General features: G+C 52.1%; 1 protein-coding gene across 1 annotated transcript in view; it reads left to right on the top strand.

Moving 5' to 3' along the window:
- The window catches only part of Zc3h3 (zinc finger CCCH-type containing 3), a 94,039-nt gene that overhangs the window by 45,339 nt on the left and 28,916 nt on the right, over positions 1-19,784 (top strand). Inside the window, exon 5 of the mRNA XM_005395772.2 lies at positions 18,586-18,773. Within this exon, the coding sequence (XP_005395829.1) occupies positions 18,586-18,773 (188 nt within the window). The remainder of the gene's footprint in view (positions 1-18,585; positions 18,774-19,784) is intronic.

The raw sequence follows: 19,784 nt of genomic DNA, 5'->3' as shown, positions 1-19,784 counted from the left end.
AGCTGCTGTCCCAGCACAGACCCCTGGGGCTGGTATTCACAGTGCCATTGACCATTAGGACTCCTTGTCCCCTCATTCCAGAACCAGGACACCCGGTTCTCCTTTCAGGCTTCTCTCTGGGCTGGGAGCCTCCTCTGCAGAGTCCCTCAGCATTTGCTTAGTGGTGCCTGTCTGGTGAGGACTCAAAAAGGCTGATTTGTGTGACATGCGCAGTTGTGTGCTTTTCATTTGTACCACAGCACCCCCCACCCCACATCAGGCACAGTCCCAGTAAACTCTGTCCCTGTTCCCCTTATTCTGTACCTGCCACTCTTGCCTAGGTGTCCCTTAGCTCAGTTCCTTGCCTGGTCCCCACAGTGTGCGGGGGTCAGCAGGCCTGGGTAGAACACAGGACGTCCAGCCAGGAGGATGGTGCTGCTCATGATGGGAGGAGTGTTTGGGAGTGTGGCTGCCCACTTTGGGTCCTGGTACTACCTGGGGGTGGCTTAGGACCCGTAATAGCCTCGCTTGGTCCCCTTTCCTCAGCAGTGGGGATGCAAGGTAAGACGCCTCATGGGTGGGCACATGCAGAGGCTGTTGACCCAGTCAGATCTGGATGCAAGGGACCCTAAGTATAGGGATCTCCTGACTTCATCAAGGCCAAGAGGACAGGGATGATGGTGTACAGCACCGGGGATTCTGGGAGAACCAAGCCTCTGATGGGATCATCAAAGAGAGGTTGTCATGTGTGTTGGCCCCTCACGTTCTTGTCCTGTGGTGTGGTAGCTTTGCTCAGAGTCTGGCAGCAGGCCGAGGCCAGTGCCTGGGCTTTCTTCCTGGACCCCAGGTAGTGTCCTGGGCAGGCCATGGATAGGTGACATTTGCTGCCCAGGCCCAGGTAGGAAGCAGCCTGCTGCTCTGGGCCTGGCCCAGGTGACTCCTACCTTGCCCCTTTGGTCATTTGCTTGTGTGTTCACTGACTCCTTACTGAAGACTTTTCCTGTCTCAGGCCCCTCCTTGCCTGCCTGGAAGCTGCAGCCCTGAGCAGGTCACTGTCCCTAGACTGAGAGGTATGGCACGAACTGCCCTTGGGGCCTTTCTACAGCTGAAGCACTTGCCAGTGTGTGGGAGGTCACAGGCACAGTTGGGGCTGCTGTGGCAGAAGATATAGCATGCCCTTCTCTGGGAGATCTAAGGGGCTTGCAAAGAGGCCAGGCAAGTGCCAGTGCAGATTCAACTGGGTCTTGAAAAGAAGGGGCTGGCCTCAGATGACCATGCGTGACCCAAGTAGGACTGGGTGTGGTAGGCCGGCTGTCTTGGTCCAGCTCCTGTTGTAGGCCTGCTCTGAGTGATTGGTGGGGATCTATGAGGACTGGGCAGCATCCTGCTCCCTACTGAATTTTCACCCAGTGTTCTAGATTCTTCAGTGGTTTTACTACCTGTTTGTGTTGTATGGTGGGTCTTAACTGTATGCAGTTCTCCTTTCTGGTGTATGTGTTATTTCTTTACAATGGTCTGGACTCAGGCTTTTTAGGCTATAATCTGTTGTTGTCATTATATACCTTGATCTTAGGCCTGTCCTTGGTCTGGGGAAGCCCCTCAGGGTGACCCTAGTCTTGCTGTCATTCCTGAGCCCTGCCTCACTTTCTGTGACAGCAAGTGTTCACCTTGTACTTCCTCCTCTCTGGCCCAGGAGTCAGCCACTTCTCTGCAGCATTCTGGCCCAGTGTAGTGTGGCAACTCCAGCCAGTTCTCTACAGTGCATAGGGCAGCACCTTATGTCCATGGGGCATGCAGCAGCAGTGCTGTGGTTTGGCCAGGCCTCTGCAGGTCGGCAGGAAAGAGTTGTGTGACTGCCTGTGCTCACATAGGGGATGGTTCCTATGTCTGTGTGCTCACTAGCACAAACTAATGCCATGGAAAGTGAGCCTACCAACTAGATTTCCACATTTGTTCATGGTCCTTTAGAGAAAATTTACATTTGATGAGATGTAGAACTCTTAAGTGTCCAAGTCTGTGAATCTGGACAAATGCTTGCACCTGTGCATTCCTGTTACCGGGGTCAGTCTCTCTTGCCCTTTGTTTGAGTCCCCAGCCCTCAGCAGCCCCCACTGGACCTTTTGCGCTGTGTTTGCGTGCTTCTGGAATAGCACGTATGACTATCTCTAACCTCCCTCACCCAGTGCTGGGCCTGATTCACACTCCTGTCCTGTCATGGGTCTGTAGGGCACTTGTTGCTAAGGAGCAGCCCAACTTGTTCCACACTGGTGTGATAGCCCTCTTCAGTGAACATCCAGGCTGTGTCCAAGTACACTGGCATGTTTGTTCGCTTTGGTGTGGGATTGCCGACTTATAGGGAACTTTACATGAAATCACTCAGCCTTGTCCCAAAGCAGTGGGACTGTCTCTGTTCACATTGTAGTTGGTATTGCCATCTTTTTAATTCTCACACTGGGTGTGTGTCAGTGTCTCACAGTATCCCCTCATGACCAGTGATGTTGAACACATTCACAGCCCACTTCAAGGCCATTTATTCTCTTCCTTGATGAAAGATCCATTCACGTGTTTTGTGCTTGTTTTTTAAATGGTGGTTTGTCTTTTTGTTCTTGAGCTGCAGGAATGCATATAGATTTTTAAAGCTATGTACCCCTTCTTTCCCTTGCTCAGTCATCCTCTGGAAGTGCCCCAGTTTTTTCCTGTGCAGGAACCCCACTGTGAACATAGGGGGCTTGTGGCCCTGCAGCTGCCATCACCTATGTGTCTGCCTACAGTGGCATCCACAGCCACATCCCCACCCTCAGCTTCTGCTCTTTGTTGAGCAGAGGACCCCAAGCAACCTGTATACTTGCACACCCATAGGGCCCCTGGTGTAGCTGTAAGTGCTCTGCTGTCAGCCCATGCCACTGGTCTCTAAACCCTGCCACCGTAGCCCTCTGTGGTCTGCTTGGCCTCAGCCTCCCAGTTTGCATAGGGCAAGGTCCCATGCTTGAACTTCGGGGGACATTTTCTGGGTCTCTTCTTTCAGCTCACTCACATGTCCGTCTCTTGCCTGGTCAGGGCTGCAGAGTTGGCTGAGCAAGTCTAGTCTAGACCACCATCTGTCCCTAATGTGAGGGCTGTTCTTTTGTTCTGATACTCTGGGACTTGAGAAAACAGGTAAAGAAACTAAAACAGGACTGTGGGTGGCAGGAGTGTCCAAAGACAGCGGTCTCCACTGACCTCTGTGGAAGGATCTGGAGAAGGACATGGTGAGCCTACAAATCAGGGATCTTGGGGCTGACCCTGGCTCAGGGAGGGCCCCAGGGGATGACTCAAGAACCCTTCCACTCTGCCCTTTCCCCACGTGGTGCTCAGGCAGGTTTTTTAGAATTTTATTTTATGAGAACAGGCTGTTACGGCTCCCCAAGTGCTGTAAAAGTTAATGTGATGGCCTCCCTGCGCCTGTGCTCATTTTTATAATTTTTTATTTTATGAAACAGGACAGGGAGCTTAGTGACTTATTACTATTCATTTCGTTTCAATGCAGTAAATATTGATTCAGTTGGGGGTTTTCAATTTAAACCACTCGGCGATTATATAAAATATTACTGGCCTCTGAAATTATGCTTACCGATCCCTTCGGCTGCTCATTAAGGAAGGAGTGCAATTTTTAGATCCCTTTGCCTTCATCATTCTAATAAATGGGCTGAGATACGTTTTTGCACGGAAGGTTCCATAGAAGCTGCTAGCAGGGGCTTGACAGCACGGATGCAACTCTTAATTTGGAAGTCGTTTCAAAGCGCACTGTGGTTATTTATTTATTTCTGTCTGTTTGAGGCAGGCAGGCCTTTCAGCTCAGGCCCTGCGTAGTGCTGGAACCGCAGGGCTGAGTCAGTGTCCTGAGCTGGATGCCTGCTGTCTCTGCCTCTGTGGGTAGCCTAAACCCCAAGCTCCGCCTCAGCCTTTCAGGCAGGGGTTGGGAGGAGAACCAACTTGCTAGGGCATCAGCTAGCAAGTTCCTGTGAGGAACTCCTCGATCCTCCAGGACTTTGTCCAAAATAAGGGAGGCAGCTTTTTCTTAGAGATCTTGAAGCCCAACACTGGCTGATAGGTCAGGGCAGAGCTGGCCTAGAACTCAGGCCCGAGAAAGGATCACTGGATGCTAGGGCTCAGCCTCTTGGCTGTCAGCACTAACTGACCAGTGGAGTATGCCCACATGCCCACCCTACCACACCCACAGAGGTGTTAGGGGCAAGTTGAAGTCCTCCCCAGGACTCCCTGGTGTCAAGGCAGGAATCTGGCAGGTATGTTTCTTTGCCCAGTGTGTCTCTACCCGGGTGAGCAGCTTGTGGCAAGGAGCTCCAGAGTGGCCCAGTGGCCAGGACAAGCACATTCCAGACTGTGAGTCCTCCAGGGAGGCAGGACCCCCAGTGTTTCCAGACCAGGTGGAGCCTGAGCTAACCTCAGCTGCCTCCCAAGGTTGCATCGCCATCTAGAGGGGCAGGGCTGAATTTTGTCCTCATGGGTCACGTATTCTTCCATGACAGTTGGCTCCCTCCAACATCCTATTTGTGCCTCAGTGGGCTGATGGCGTGGCTGGAGTGGCTTTGGTGAGACCACAGGGCTTTGGAGGAAGAGGCAGGCTAGGGGCAAGGGTTAGCCCAACAGGTGGGTCTTGGCTGTGGAATGGCCCCGTGAGTGGCCGCTTGGGAAGGAGAGCAGGGCAGATACAGACCCCACCTGTTCCATCTCAGGAGAAGGTCTGCTTCCTGACCCCACTGTACCATGGAGCTCTGTAGATAGGTGGGCTGGTGAGGAGGGCACCTGAGGTGGTGGGGGCAGCAGGCCTGCCAAAGCCAGTGCCTGCACCTGCTTCTTACTCTGAGCTCTTATCTTCTGTTGGCCCCTCCTTGCCCTGTGGCCTCTTTGGTGTTGTGTGTCTCCTGGGCCTTGCTTGGTGCTCTTTGTCCTGCCCATCTCTTCTGTGTATCTGTCTTTTCCTTGTTTCTATTCTCTCTGTCCCTGCTTCTGCTCTGCAGATGTGTTGTTCTGTAGCAGGCCCTCTGTGCTCTGGCTTCTTACCTAGTGGGCTGTCTTATACACTCTTCTTGTGCTGTGGCCCTGTGCACAGGTGGGAGGAAATGTGCCTGGAGGCATGCTGTCAGGCAGGCAGAAGCAAGGGTTGCCCATCAGAGGAACAGGTTCCTTGCACAGTATCTGTGGCCTCCCTCCATACCCCTTTGAGTGCAGAAACCCATGGGGATTTGCCTCACAAGGAGTTTGATGACAGAGCAAGAGGGGATCCTGCTGAGAGGTCCTGTTAGGTTTCTTCCATGTATTCCATAGAAAATTGCCCTCAGTCTGGGAGAGTCTGCATGCCGGGCTGCTGGCACCACCTGGCCAGCAGCAGGCCTGTGTGTGACTGCAGTTAGTGCCAAGAGCCCCATGGTGGGGGGGTTGCTGGTCCTGAAAACACAGAGCAGAGGATGCTAGAGACACCATTCTGATGGCAAGAGACGTAACATTCTTGTCACTCAGCACTACTCAGTTGCCTTAAACCATTAAATACCGTTTTAAATACCACTTTTACCCTGATTTTAAAGGCAGTAGTAAAGTATTATTCAAATGATCAATATCACGTCTAATTCCTCGCATGTATCAGTCCTACAGCTGATCTTATCTGACCTCTTTACTTGCTGGTGGGTGGGGCAACCTTGTGCCTGGACCTGGGGAGCACAGCACTGCAGGGGATAGGACTCATGATATGTGCAGTGTTGCCCAGGACTATTGCCAAAGGGCTTTGTGCCCATTGTTCACTCAGGGCCCACGTGTGCTTGCCCCGGGCCCCACTGTGCTGTGCTGGGTGCCAAGGGCTGGTGGTGGCTTGGTTGATGATGGTGCCATGAAGGAGGGAACAAGGTTCCTTCCATGGGGTGCTGAAGCACTCATAGGGTCACTGGACCTTCAGGAAATGGGGGTGAGGTCCTTCCTTTGGCCTATCTCCCCACTGTCTTCTGTACCTTCTGTCTGTTCATGCCCCCCTTGTACTGCTCTGCATGTTTTTGGAGATGAGATTTTAGAGACCTGTCTTCTCCCCAGCCCACAGGGTACAGGCTGTTGGTGGTGATAGAGGATCTCTCCTCGCATCTGCAGTGGGCTTCATGCCCCCAGCTCTGGAGGCTTCTGCCTCCTACATCATGGTCCTCTAAACCCCATGCCTGCCAAGGCTGTTTGAGGTCTCCAGCTGTTCCATGTATACCTGAGGCCTGGCTGAGGTGCCTGGGAGTCTGAGTTTCATTGGAAATGAACTACAGCTTAAAGAGATCTTTGTATATGAGGAATAGACCCAGGGACCCAGCAGCGGCGGGTAGGGGGCCCCAGCTCCTGCTGAGCCACTGCTGGCCAGGCCTGTTGTTTGACTGGCTTTCCCTAAGTCAGCAGGGTGCCTGTGGCTGCCCGCCCACTCCCCAGAGCCAGCAGCCCTTGGTGTAATTTGCGGTGGGATGTCTGTTAAGATTGCGTCCACTTCCCAAGTCAGCACTTAATTGGCAAGGCACTTGATTTAACAGCGTGGGAGCCTCCACCGGAAAAATGGCTTGAATAAATCACTGCCTGACGCCAGAAAATAGATATAATCTCAGCATTAACTACATTAATAGTAGCAGGAGCCGAATTAAGAAAGCCATAAAGCATAGGCGGGGGCCATAAATTATGGCCTGCTCCTCCTCTCCGCACTCCAGGTTGGTGAGGGTGGGACTGGGTGCGGCAGGAACTCCACGAGTTTGGGTCTACCTTGAGGTTGGTCAGGGATCTGGAGGGATGCCTGGGCCTGTGGGGCCTTACTCCCCTGCAGGGGCAGCAGTTAGGGGGACAGGTAGCAAGTGGCTCAGGTGTCTGAGCTGAATGGGAGGTTGGCTGTGTGGCTGAGCCCTTTCCTCGATCCTGCTTGCCCTGGGCCTGATTGAGCAGCCTCTGCCCAGTGGTGCTGCCTAGTGGTGCCCCTCCATGTCATCAAAGGGAGTGGCAGAGCAGAACTGTATCCCCCTACTCATTTCAGGCCCAGCACTACTCTTCTCTAGTGTCTGCACTGAGAACCTCTCAGAGGAGGAGCACCTCAGTGCTTGTTAGGCAGGCACAGCTTGACCAGTGCTGGGCTCTATGGCAGGTCTGATCTTGAGACTTCTGCCCTTATTGTCTGTGTGGGCCCCCCCAAGGAGACTCATTCATCAGGATGGCACTGGCTTATGCCAGGGCAGGCTGGGCACTGTCTGGGCCACTGCATAAGCCCAGTGGTCAAGGAGAGCCAACCTGGGCATACCCTGCAGGTGGATGGCTGGCTTCAGTCCCTGCCCTGTCAGCTGCCCTTGCCAGACATTTCAACACCTGAATTGAGGCAGGTGCAGTCGGGCTTCATTTTAGTTTGGTTCATAGTCTTTGTCAGCCTCAACCTTGTTTATACATATTGTTCATTTGTCTCTGACTTGCCTGTTTCTCATAGATTTGTGGGACCCTTGCACTTTTCAGAGTGTTACCCTTTATCATTTGCCTTAGCTTTAGTTTTGCCTTTCAGTGTGTGAGGATTTATAGCAGAAGCTTTAACTTTTCTGGGCACTGAAGTCTGTCAGCCCCTCAGATTTCGTGCATTGATTTGCTCCAAACACCAACACCAAGCACTGCACAAACCCTCGTGGTCCTGCTGGCCATTTTGCCCGCAGGCACTTGTATATGGTCCCTAAAAGTGAATGACAGTTTTCTGTAGCATCCAGTTCCTTTGTTCACCACTTGCTAGGGACTGGATTGTGTTCCACCAGATTCTACAAGGGAAAACCCTAACCCCTCAGTGTGACTGGGTTTGGATGTGAGATCTTTAAGGAGTGGAGAGGATTAAATAGGGTCATATGAGTTTGGTGCTAATGCACATTGACCAGAAACTTACAAGAAGAGCAAGAAACAAGGGGTATATGCAAGAAAAGGCTCCATGAGAAGAGCCAGAAGGCACTGTGTCTTCAGGCCAGGAAGAAAGGCCTTACCACAAACAAAGCCACCAACACCTTGGTCCAGGACCTCAGCCTCATTCAGAAACATGTTCCTGGTGTTGCAGCTGTGCAGTCTGTGGTGTTCCAGTGGAGCAGGCTGAGCTGGCTGATGCACCTTGGATCTCCAGGCGGTCCACAGTGCCATGTGTGGCAGTGGCTCCTTTTTTCTCCCAGCCATCACTGTCCATGATAGGGGTTCACCATAGTTTGTCCATTTTGGCAGTTGACAGGCCTCTGGATTATTTCTCATCTTTGTGGCTATGCATAAAGCTGCTCTTAGCCTTGTGGCGCATGTCTCTGGGTGTTGGAAGGACCCTTGCTTCTGTGGAGTTGCTACCTTGGGAGGGAAATGGGCACTGAGCTTTAGTAGATGAGGTCAGCCCATTTCCCATAGTGGCTACCCAAGCCTGCAGTCTGCTATAGCATAATGTGTTGCAGTTGTCCCACCATTCCTGCCTGCCCCACCATTCCTGCCTATCTTCCCTGGGCCATTTTTCCTGTTGGAGCCATGCTGGTGGTGTGGTGGCATCTCACCGAGGTCTTAATTTACATGTCCTGCCGAGTAAATGATGTGGAGTGCATCATTTTCCTGCACTTACTGCTCCATGGTGTGCTCTTTTGTGCAAAGCCTCTTCAGGTCTTTTCCTTGTTTTTACCTTTTTATTATTTGTTGGGGCTTTTTATATATTATGGGTATATTTTTCATTTGCATTCTAGGGCTTGCTTCTGCCCGCCTTCTTTCTTTGTCCTTGAACCCAGAGCCTCACACCTGCCAGGGCATCTTTTCTTTTAAGAGTAGTCTCTTTTTTTTTCCCTATCCTGTTTAAGGAACATTTGCCTATCCAAGGTCATATTTTCTTCCGGAAGCTTAGAATATTCACATATAAGCCTGTGATCTTTCTTAATTTTTGCTTATGACTAGAGGTGAGGGTAGGTCATTGAAATGAGCCCTCTGGAGCCACTCAAGTGAGGGGTCATCAGCTGTCGTCAAGGTGACTGGATGCTGGGGCTGTCTCTGGCCTCTCCATCCTTATTGTGGACCTTTGTGTCTGCTTAGTTGTTCTTGAATGTTTGTGCTTCTAAGTGAGCTTTGGGAACACTGGGTCAGCCTTCTCTACCAGCCGTCCTTCAGTCAGCAAAGCTGGACTTTATTCTTCTGACCAGTTTACCCTTTTGTATGAGATTCTAGGAGACCCAGCCCTATTACAACTGCCTCCTATTCTTAGTGCAGCAGGAGCAACAATCTGCTGCACATGTGGCCGAACACCTGCTGTGACCTTTGTGAGAGTTTTTTTAATTTTTTAAATTTTTTTATTTATTTATTTATTTTTTTTTTTTTGGTTTTTCTCCGGTACCGGGAACCGAACTCACGACCTTGAGCTTGCCAGGCAGGCGCTTTTTGCCTCTGAGCTAAATCCCCAGCCCCCTTGTGAGAGTTTTCATGGCTTTCCTTGTGTGTTCTGCCTGGTTTTGCTGTTGTCTTGAAAGGCTGTTGCTGTACATGTGTCTCTACTTCATAATCAAGCTGCCTGTTATCTTGCTAAATCTAACAAACTCTTGTTTTTGAGCCTTGAGGACTGTTCTCTGATGTTTGTGTGGATGCCTCTCTTGGCTAGGCTTCCTGGCTACATAAGACTTGCCCAGGTCACCACTTCCCTAGGGTGCTGGCTAGATTTGTTGCATCATCCTAGATGGAGCCATCCTATGGACTCAGGGAGGAGTGCTACTGTGAGTCTCCTTAGACAGCAGTGTGCCTCAGACACATGAAAGCCCAGCCCTGCCCCTCACAAACCTGATGGGCTAAATGTGTTCTGGGCCAGCAACTGGGAATCCTGAGTGGCACCAGGTGCAGAGGATCTGAGGCACTGCCTGGGGTGCACACAAGCCCAACCCACCAAAGGTAGCTGTACTGACTGCCAGGCCCCAGCCCCTCTGGCCATTGAGCTGAACTCTGTACTCTGGAGTGGGGCCATTAAGACCTAGTAATACCTGTTTTTTTGCAGCTGACATACAGAACACCAATAGCTTGAGCTGAAATGGATTTTTAAAAGTGTCATTTTATGGAGAATTTTACTTTCCATCTTGTTGTTTATTAGGCTCTTAAAGGGAAAGCTTGTAATGCATCCATTGATCGAAATACCAATTGAATAGATGTGAGCACATAAAATACATAAAATAGTCCCAGCCCCTCATAATGGAGCAGCACATTTGTAGGCAGTGCAATTAGTATCACCCACCACCACACTGCCTGGGCTGGTGAGGGGTTCCCTGATCACTGTTACTCCATACCAGGGAGATAGTGGGGCAGGGCAGGGTCCCTCAGGAAGGAGCAGTGGCCTTACAAGAGTCCTTAGGTGATCAGCAGAACCCTGCCAGGGCACCCTCTGCTTCTGGATCAGCCTAGGAGCCCTGGAGAGCTAGCCTCATCCCACCTCCATTCCAGCACAGCTACCCACCAGCACCCTCTCCCACCCACCTTGCCTGTCTGGGGCCAGGGCTCGACCTCCTCTCCTCATGCAGTGCTGTCTGTACACATGGTCAACCTTTCTCTATCTTCATCCTCACCCTCATTGTGACCTCTGCCAGTGGAGGCTGCTGTTTTCTATGTACTCATGATGCCTGGAGGCTTACTGAGCTGACAGCCAGCACCTGTACCTGGGCTGCAGGGTAGGTAGTGTGATGCAGAAGAGAGCAGCTGGAAACTGGATGGCTGTCAGTCATGCTACTGCAGCCAAGGAGCAGCAGCTGCTGCCTTGGGTCTCCCGGGCCCACTCCAAGTTGGCTCTGTCCCTGAGGGTCTGTGTGTAGGAGTTGGAGACATGGAGGCTGGGCTTGAGGGAGCCAGTTATGTTGGTAGACTAGGGTCCTTGATGATCAGGAGGCCACAGCCTTCATGAGGCTTGTGTGTCCACCAGGTCATCAAGTTTCAGCCTCAGTGATCTAGGGGCAGGCCTGGGTCCCTGAGCACATAGTTTCTGGGTTGCAGGGGCAGGATGACTGCTTAGTTACCCCAGCATGCCTGTACTCAGCCTGACTCCTTCCCTGAAGGACTGTCTCCATTCTAGAACCCAGGACATTGTGGACTGCCCCAGGTGACCTGGCTCAGTCTTTTAAGGTGAGGGGCCCATCCAGTGAGGTAGAGAAGCCTCTGGATGGGGCTGGCACAGCACACCCAGAGGGAGGTGGTGAGCTGATCTGCGTGCTCGTGTGTACACATGCACACACACTAGCACATGCACACTCGCCCTCCTGAGCCAAGCAGCCCAGGGAGGGGCGTGTTTCCGGTGGAAAGCCCCGCTAAGCAGTTTAGTGCTTGTCACGGCGGCTCCGCCTGACCTACTTGGGGATTCGCAGTGCGAGCTGCCTCTTCTGCTGACTGTGCACTCCTGTTCGCTTAGCTCCGAGCTTCAAAAACCATGCTCCATTTCCTGAAAAATGCTTCCCTGGTCGTTTTCTCTGCTCCCTAGTTGGCCTACCCATCTCCTCGGCCACCACCAGCCAGAATAGCCTGGCCTGGGGGCAGCTGGGTCCACAGCCCACGTAGTGCCCCATGCATAGCCAGACATGTTGGGGTCACTACCCTGCTCCTGGGGGTCTGAGTTCATAGTCTTGCTCCTTATGCATCCTCTGACCCCTCCTTCCCTAGCCCTACTCCTCCCTTTTCTTTGAGGCAAGGTCTTGCTATGTAGTACAGGGTGGCCTGAAACTATGTAGCTCAGCTGGCGTACAACCCTCAGTCCTCCTGTCACAGCCTCTTGAATGCTGGATTACAAACATACACCTGGCCCCGTAGGGCTATACATAGCTCCCTTAGGGCTTAGCCCATGCTGTCTGGCTGTGTTCCTTGTTCGCCTAGCTCAGTGCCCACTTTGCTGAGGGAGACTGTGATTGCCAGGTTCAGCGGCACCTTTGAACAAGCACCACCAGAGGTCAGCTGGATGTAGGAGGACTGGTTTGGTTCTATAAAACAGGTGTAGAGGCAGAGATAGGGACTGGACAAGTTGCTTTTTTTTTGTTTGTTTTTGTTTTTGGCTGAACAAGTCCTACACAGAGGGCAGAGGCAGGCTACCCAGCAAAGGAAGAGAACACATTATAAGGAAGAAGTCCATGGTCCTCACCCCACGGCCCCACCTTATACCATGCCTCACAGTCCCTGCCTGTAACTGACCAGGCAGACCTTCCCCTGCTTCCTGCCCCTCCCAAGAGGCCCTTGGAGCATCAGGGAAGCAACCCAAGGCCCTTCCCACGCCCTGCTCTAGGCCTTGTGTGTGTTCTCTCAGCAGACATGGCCCTGTTCTCTGAGAGCCCTGTGGTGCCCTCGCCAGGAGGGTCCCATCCTGGCCTGGGACTAGGGAAGTATTCCCTGATGACGTGACACCTGAACTTGGGCTCAAGGTGCCAGGCAGAGGAACAGGCCCAGTGCCAAGTAGGAACAGAATGCTTTCCAGGATTTGAAACTTTCCAATCCAGCTTACAGGGCTTTATGACATTGTCATCATGAGACTGAAAGGACCTCCTGCACAGTTTGAGAAGACTTGATCGAATGTGCAGCTCCAGACCCATGGGTATGGCAGGGTGGTTGAAGAGACCCCAGTTTGTATGTTAGAGAGACCAAGTTGGTCCTCAGATGTCAGCAGAGGCCAATGGTAGCCTAGCCTGGAAGGAGGCCTCTGTGTGAGGGGGCTGTCAGCCAGAGCCAGTTGTAACATCCTGGAGAAAAAGGGCAGCCTGTGAAGGAGAAGGGTCTAGGATAGGGGTATGTGTAGACAGCGAGGGTAGACCGAGAACTTTGCAGGGAGGGGAGAACAAACAAGCAAAGGGTTTTGTTTGTTTCTTTTTTTAAACAGGATTTGAGTGTCATGGATAATAGTGGGAAGATTCACTTTGAACTCCCCAGGTAAGCTGAGCATTGAAGGATATCTCTTTACAAAAGTCTGATTAGAAAAAATTTCGAAGCATTTGCATCTTGTTTACAGAATAAGAATGGTGAATGTTTGGGGAATTTTTTTCTCCTAGGAAAAAAATAAAACTTTTAATAGCAAAGTCAAATAGTTAGTGAAAACTTTTCCAAATAATAATGAAATAAAACTTTTCAAATCCTATTTCCACATTACAATTGAAAAAGTCAAAACTGAATTAAATATTGTTTAGTGTCAAGATTGGTTTCAAAATTCAAAATCAAACTTCACTATATTTTCCTTGACTTTTCATGTATGTAAATATTTAAAAGGCATACTAATCATTCCTGTCTATGAGATATTTAGCTCAATTATAGCATGACTTGAAAATTCCTCTCTGTTTATGTCCATTCTTAACCTGTGGTCCAAGGATCAACTCAGCTAGTATAATCAGGGGCCCAGATATTTTGCTTTCTTTTGTATTTAATGTAAACCTATAGGCCAATTTACATGAACAGATCTTGTTTCTTCTTAATCTGTTTGTAATTCTTCAAGAGAAGTTTGGATTGCTAGTTCTGATAGATTTATCTGTGACAATCTCAGTCAACAGTCTCTGACAGGGGTGGGGAGGTACAGAAGAGTTCCGGCAGGGCCCTTCTGGGGGCTGGGGTGGGTGCGCATCTCCTTCCCTGCTGCACTTTGTTGCCTTGTGCTTGGGAAAGAAATGGGCTTGCGATCCCAAGCCTGCCTCTCAAGAGCCCTGTGGTCCTCTGCTCTGTAGGGTTCTCCCTTTGTACGGAGTGCTGAGTTACCTGCCTCTGCCCTCTATGACAGACTTATTTATCCCCTGGTCTCTGCCTCTGGGCCTGACGTAGACTCAGACCTTTCCTCAAAGGAGCTGTACCCAGTTGACTTCAGGTGATGTTTGTTCAAAGATGCCATTGAACCTAGTAATTCTGGGACACAGCTTTTGAAAGTTCCTAGTTGTGGCTAGGCCACTCAGGTCTCATCTGATTGTACCCTGCCGTATGTGTCCTAGAGGGTTCCCATCCCCTTTACTACCTGCTGGTCTCCAGGCAGTGAGTCAGTTCTGTGGCCAGGTTCCACGCATGGAGAAAATCACAGGGCCTAGAATAGCACCAGACTGCCAGACTGGTTGCGGAGTGCCCAGCTTCCTGGAGGGCTGTGCTTGCAGGACAGCTCATGGGTGACCCTCAGGAGGATTCCCCTCTGTCACATATCTACCTGCTGAGCTGAGGGCTGCTTCTGCTGGTGACACAGTGCAGAAACCTTCATTCAGGGGCAGGCAGTGTTTACCATTGTGTGTGTGCAGGAGCATGTGTACACACTGGAGTGTGCAAGCTCTGTTTGCTTATCTGCACATGCACACCCATAGTCCTGGCCAAGAGCCCCAGCCTGGTTGTTTGTGTGTATATGCAGTGGGGCTGGGGTTGTAGCCACACTGAGACACAGACTGCTAGGTGGGTTTCTGGTCACCACATGATGGGGCTATACTGACTTTACCCTGGCAGCACCTTCAGGGTGGGGCAGACCATGATGTCCAGGGTCAGCCTTCAAGCTCAAATGCAAGCCAGTTGATGGTGGTGGCCCTGACCAAGGTGGCCTTAGAGGTCATGGGAATCTGACACTTGGGCCCCTGCCTGTGGGCATGCCCGGCCAGTGTGGCAGATCTACACCATGCAACCCTGGGGATCTCAGGAACACATAAGAGCCTCAGAGACAGCCTCCCTCTGTCATGTCGAGACCCCTCAAAAATCAGGAAGAGTCAAGCTCAGCCATGTGAACACTCCTGCTGCCCCTCTGGACAATCTCTGGCCTGGAAGTTTCTACTGCTACTAAGGTAGTGGATGCACAGCGTTTTTTTTTTTTAAATGAACTTACTTTTGTGGTTTGTGCGTCTTTCTCCCCACCGCCACTGCTTCTCATTTAAAATGTTATCTCCCCCCACCCATCCTTTGTGCCCCCCCCAGGGGGAGAGGGGAGGCCCGGACTCACCCTGGTGTAGTCAAGGTTATGGTGATAAATCCTGGGGCATTGTCACTTCTATTCGGAGTAAATTGGCTGGCCGCTTTCGGGCTGAAGGAAAGATAATTTGCTGTAGTATTTCAAATGGATTAGAAATGGATTTGAAGGGAAAGTTCATGCCTCCCATTACAAAGGCGAGAAAGAAGACTATCTTAAGGCACTGTTCCCTCCCTGGCCTTCATTATCCACGCTTAATACCTTTCCTATTTTCCAGCGTTAATGAAATTTCCTGGCGGCATGGGCCCGCCGGACGGATGGGAGAAGCCTTTAGATCTGCGGCTCCCGTTGCAGAAAAGGAATTACAGAGCTGTGCCGTGAGGGCAGGCGCTCGCAGGGTCCTTGGCCCCGCTATTATCTCATTAATTTTATCCCCTCTTCTCTGTACAGTTCGTTTCCAAAGGCTGTCCTCTCCATTAGGGTAACAATTTACTGGAGTGCTGTGACACCCATGGCAGTGAAACGCTACAAGGCCCCACCTGGTGCCTTCCTGCCTCAAGTTCCAAAGCCAGCAGGGCCCAGCAGGCGGGTGGCAAGGGGAGGGGCAGGTGGATGATCTCAGGACAGGCCCTTTCCCTTACCTGATCAGGCCCAGAGTTTCTAGCTAGGCCTCGCCAAGTAGTCCCCTAATCAGCATTCTAAATGTGAGTGCTGCACAAGTCTTCCAGGTTTTTGGGTAAGCGAAACAGTGGGCAGTGCTTATCCCCATTCCCTGGAGGCCCTGGGCCCTGAAGCTGCTCCATAGCTCTGGGGTCCACAGGCATGTATGCATGTATACCTGGGACATCAGTAGAGGGACTTCCCTACCTCTTGTTCAAGTAGAGCCACAGATGTCCCATATCTGCTATTAAAATCCAGTGAGCTTTTTAGGAAGGGAAAAGGGGAAAAATTGATTGTTCATGATCATCCATAAGAATAAACATGTGGAATAGCTAAGACTTTCTGGGGGAAGAAGTGTAACAGGAGCCTTTCAGCTTTATAGAGCAGCCATAGAAATCAGTCCTTAATGAAGCTGGCTTCTTTACCTGCAAGTACAGGGAGTGGGTGTGCTTGTTGGCTTCAGCCTGAGCCCTGGCTGGCTTCTGGCTCCTTTGCTAGCTCAAGCCAGAGGTTCCTTGAGTGTAGAACCAAGGGATACAGACTTCGTGGATGGAGACTTCATGGAAGTGGAGGTACTCTCTGCAGTTCTGGCAGGAGGGCCTGCTGGTCCCATGCCTATATCACGTTGCTTTAATCCTTGCTTTGTCTATCTGGTTGCATTGGGAAAGGATAGGCAGGGAGCTCTGCCTTTTGATGGATTTATCAGTCCCCTATTGGAGGAAGTCTTAGAGAGTGTCCTCAGTGAGTGCATACCCCCATGTGTGAGTTCTTGCAGGGTTGGGCCCTGGTCTGGCACCTGTTATCCCTCACTGTTTTCTGGAAGTTGAGGACTGACTCAGCTGGGCAGTGAGCAGAGGTGGGGCCCTCAGGATGGGTATTGTGAGGGCGAGGTCTGCCTTGGGTACAAGTAGGGCTTCATGATACAGAGACAGGACTGGCCACTTCCCCTCCCTCTGGCTGCACAGGACAGCTGCCCTGATGGCAGTTTCTGGCTGCCAGGCTGGGGCAGACCCAGAAGCCTTTTGGCCTCAGGCCAAGTGAGCTGAAGCAGCCACTGCCCTGGTCCAACTTCTTGACTGTGGTTTAGGGTCAAGTTGGGTATCTTCTGTGTCTTGGCCATAGCTCTCATGGAGTGTCCAGACTATCTCTGAGCCTACAGGACTGACAAGGTTCTGTAAGTGAGGGGCTGGTTCGGAAGAAGACCTCTCATGGCCTGGCCCCTCCTCACACTCTAGCCTGGTCCCAATGCACGCTGAGGGTACAGGGCTCAGGTCCCAAGGCTAGATGAGAGCCTGGAGCCCAGAGCCTGACTGAATTCCCCTGGAAAAGGTGGGGCCAGCAGGATGCTCCATAGGGGCTGCTGGAACATGCAGTAGGTGGGTCCAAGGGACAGGCAGACAGCTCACCATAGCCAGCCCGTTGGCAGAACTCTTTCCCTCTATGATTGGTGTTTGTGAGCTTGAATTTTAATTAAGGAAAACTGGGTTAAGTGCCTTCTGTGGCTGCCCCACTGCTATGTTTGTACTTACACCGCAGCTTTGGTCCCCTGAGTGGCCAGCTCGCTTTGCTCGCATTATCTCACTAATGGGCCCTGCGAGGCCACCGACTGGTGAGAGTTATCCCAACTTGCAGGTGGAGACTGAGGCTCAGAGGGGCTGTGGTGTTGAGTTGACCCCATGAGCAGGGCTGCTCTCCTCAAGACCTGCTTTCTGAGTGGCTTGCCCTGGGTGGCAGGCTGACTCTGATAGGCAATGCTGTAGGTACCCTCTCCAGCCAGGGGAGTGAGCCCCCACCTGCTGTCGCTGGGCAGCCTAGATCTGGGGGCACCTGTCTGTGGCACTGCGTAGCCACCTCCAGGCAGAACCAGGGTCCTGGTCCCAGGTCTAGATGGACTGCAGAGGTATGGAGGCCTAAAGGTGCACCCTGGAGGATCCGGAGGGTGGGGCATGGCCTGTGCTAGGCCTGGGTCTGCTGCCTTCACTTCCCATTTCGGCTGTGCCCAGGGCTGAAGTGGAGGCTGTGTGGGCCCTGATGAGGGACAGCTGGCAACCATTGCCCAGGTGTGCCAGTGGGGTGCAATACATATAATCAGAGGCCCTAGTGTTGTAAGCAGATTCTGAATGGATGTGGAATTAAGCTTGCATAAACAGATTACTGCTGAAATGCATCCTGAGGGTCTGGTCTCCATAGTGGGCCCCCTGGGTACTGGTGCTAGGCACTGAGCCTCCTCAGGGACAGCCTGCCCACATCACAGTTGGGCAGGGCCTAGCGGACAGTTACTAGTGGTGACAGCATCAGGGCCTTTCCCCACCTTGGCCTGTGCTTGGGCTTCTCATACATGCCTGCGGACCCCAGGCCAAGAATAAGGAAGGAGCAGTAGGAGGCCCCTGGGACTTAAGGTCCATCTAGCCCAGGTCTGCTGTCTTGCCCGAGCTGTCGCTGTGTTAGTCCCATGCACCTACTCCAGACAACCCCCGCATTTCCCTGACACAGCTGGCCTCCCTGGGGTCTATGAGGCTGTCTCCTGCATGCTCTCTCTGCAGGGATCTCTGAGCAGTAAAGGGAAGGGGGCAGGACAAGTGGTGGTGCCTGCTGACCGCATGGCATCTGCTGTCCGGAGGCCAGGGCAGTGTGTAGGAGAGATGGCCATCAGCCTTGGCGGAGACCCAAGGGGCCAGGCCTCTGCTCTACTTCTCATCACTCCCCTGCAGTCCAAGGGAGCCATCTCTCCGAGGGCACTGTCAGCACTAGTCCATGCTGATTGGATCCAAAGCAAGGGTACATATTGAAGGAGACTGTCCCCTTCCTATGGCTCTTTGTAAGCACATGAGTTCCTTGCCTGTTTGGACAGTGCCTCGTTGTGGGACTTCATGTCACATTCTTTGGTGTCCCCGCAAGAGAGCAGGGAACAGAGGTCTCCTGGTGGCTGAACTGATAGCCAGTGACTCTCCTGGCTGCTTTGTATCCCAGGTAGTGAGTGTCCTACTCTGGGTTCTGTGCATGGTGCTCATCCTAGGCCATGTTTGATGAGCATTTTTCTGTCTCTGCAGGTCCCTAGTGCTGAACCGTCTGCGTCCAGTTGTCAGTGGGGGTGGCAAAGCCCCACCTGGGTCCCCTCGGTGGCGGAGCAAAGGCTACCGCTGTATCGGAGGGGTCCTCTACAAGGTGTCAGCCAACAAGCTCTCCAAGACATCCAACCGACTGGGTGATGGGGGCAGCAGGGCCCTCCTCCGCTCAGGTGAGGTGGGGTACTGGCCAGTGTGTGGTGGGCCATGGAAAGCCTTCTATTGAGGCTTCTCCAGGCCTTGGCTCCAAACTTTGCCCTAGGAAGGGGACACGGGGATAAGGTCAGGGGCCTGGGGCTTCCAGGGAGTCAAATGAGTGCTTGCCAGTGGGCCACATCCCAGCTTGGGAATTAATTTTACTCTTGGATACACACACAGCCTTGGTAGCAGTCCCTGTTGAGGTCAGCAGGGCAGCCAGAGCAGGGACTGTGTTGGCAGGCCTTCTGCCCACTATCCCCTGGGAAGGCCCACATGGCACCTACCTTTCGCTTGCCTGAACAGCCCCCTATTTTCCATGGGGGCCTGAGTAGAGTGCCTGTGTTTTGCTCCTGGACAAAGGATGAGCCAGGTATGGCAAACATGCCCGGGCGAGCGAACACCTGAGACCACAGTGCCCTAATCGCATTGGTAACGCCTCGACAACTGTGTCTGGAGGCAGTCGCTGCCGCCACCACAGGCCTGCACAGCTGGGGAAACAGGCCGAGGAGAAGGAAATGCCTTGGATGCGCTTATTGTACAAATTAACTAGAAAAATATTTTGGTTTCAGTCCAATTTTATCCCCTTCCTTGTCCATGGGGGAAAAACGGCAAGATTATACGTGGTGGTGGGATTGGAGGAGGCCCAGCTGCATCCAGCTCCTCATCCACCTGCCAAAGGAGCTAGAAAAAGAAGTGGCTCCACCAGGGTAAGGTGCAGTGCCCCAGGCAAGGTCTTTGGAGGTCAGGGAGGTGTCCCTCCCTGGAGGCGAGTTCCTCCAGCTGCTCTACCTGGCTATGGTCCCAGGGCCTGTTTGGGACCTAGGGCTTCCACACTGCCTTTTTTTTTTTTTTTTTTTTTGTTTTTTTGTTTTTTTGTTTTTCTCCGGTACCGTTTTTTAGAGCAGCACTTGGCATGGGGCTCTGCCCTCCCCATGGACCTCATTTCCCTGTCTGTGCCTCTTGTAACCTCCTTATACTTATGGCTT

Source organism: Chinchilla lanigera, unplaced genomic scaffold, assembly GCF_000276665.1.
Source record: "Chinchilla lanigera isolate Chin_1 unplaced genomic scaffold, ChiLan1.0 scaffold00053, whole genome shotgun sequence".
Lineage (NCBI taxonomy): Eukaryota > Metazoa > Chordata > Mammalia > Rodentia > Chinchillidae > Chinchilla > Chinchilla lanigera.
Note: the sequence above shows the minus strand (reverse complement) of the source record. Positions and strands in the feature narration are given on the sequence as shown.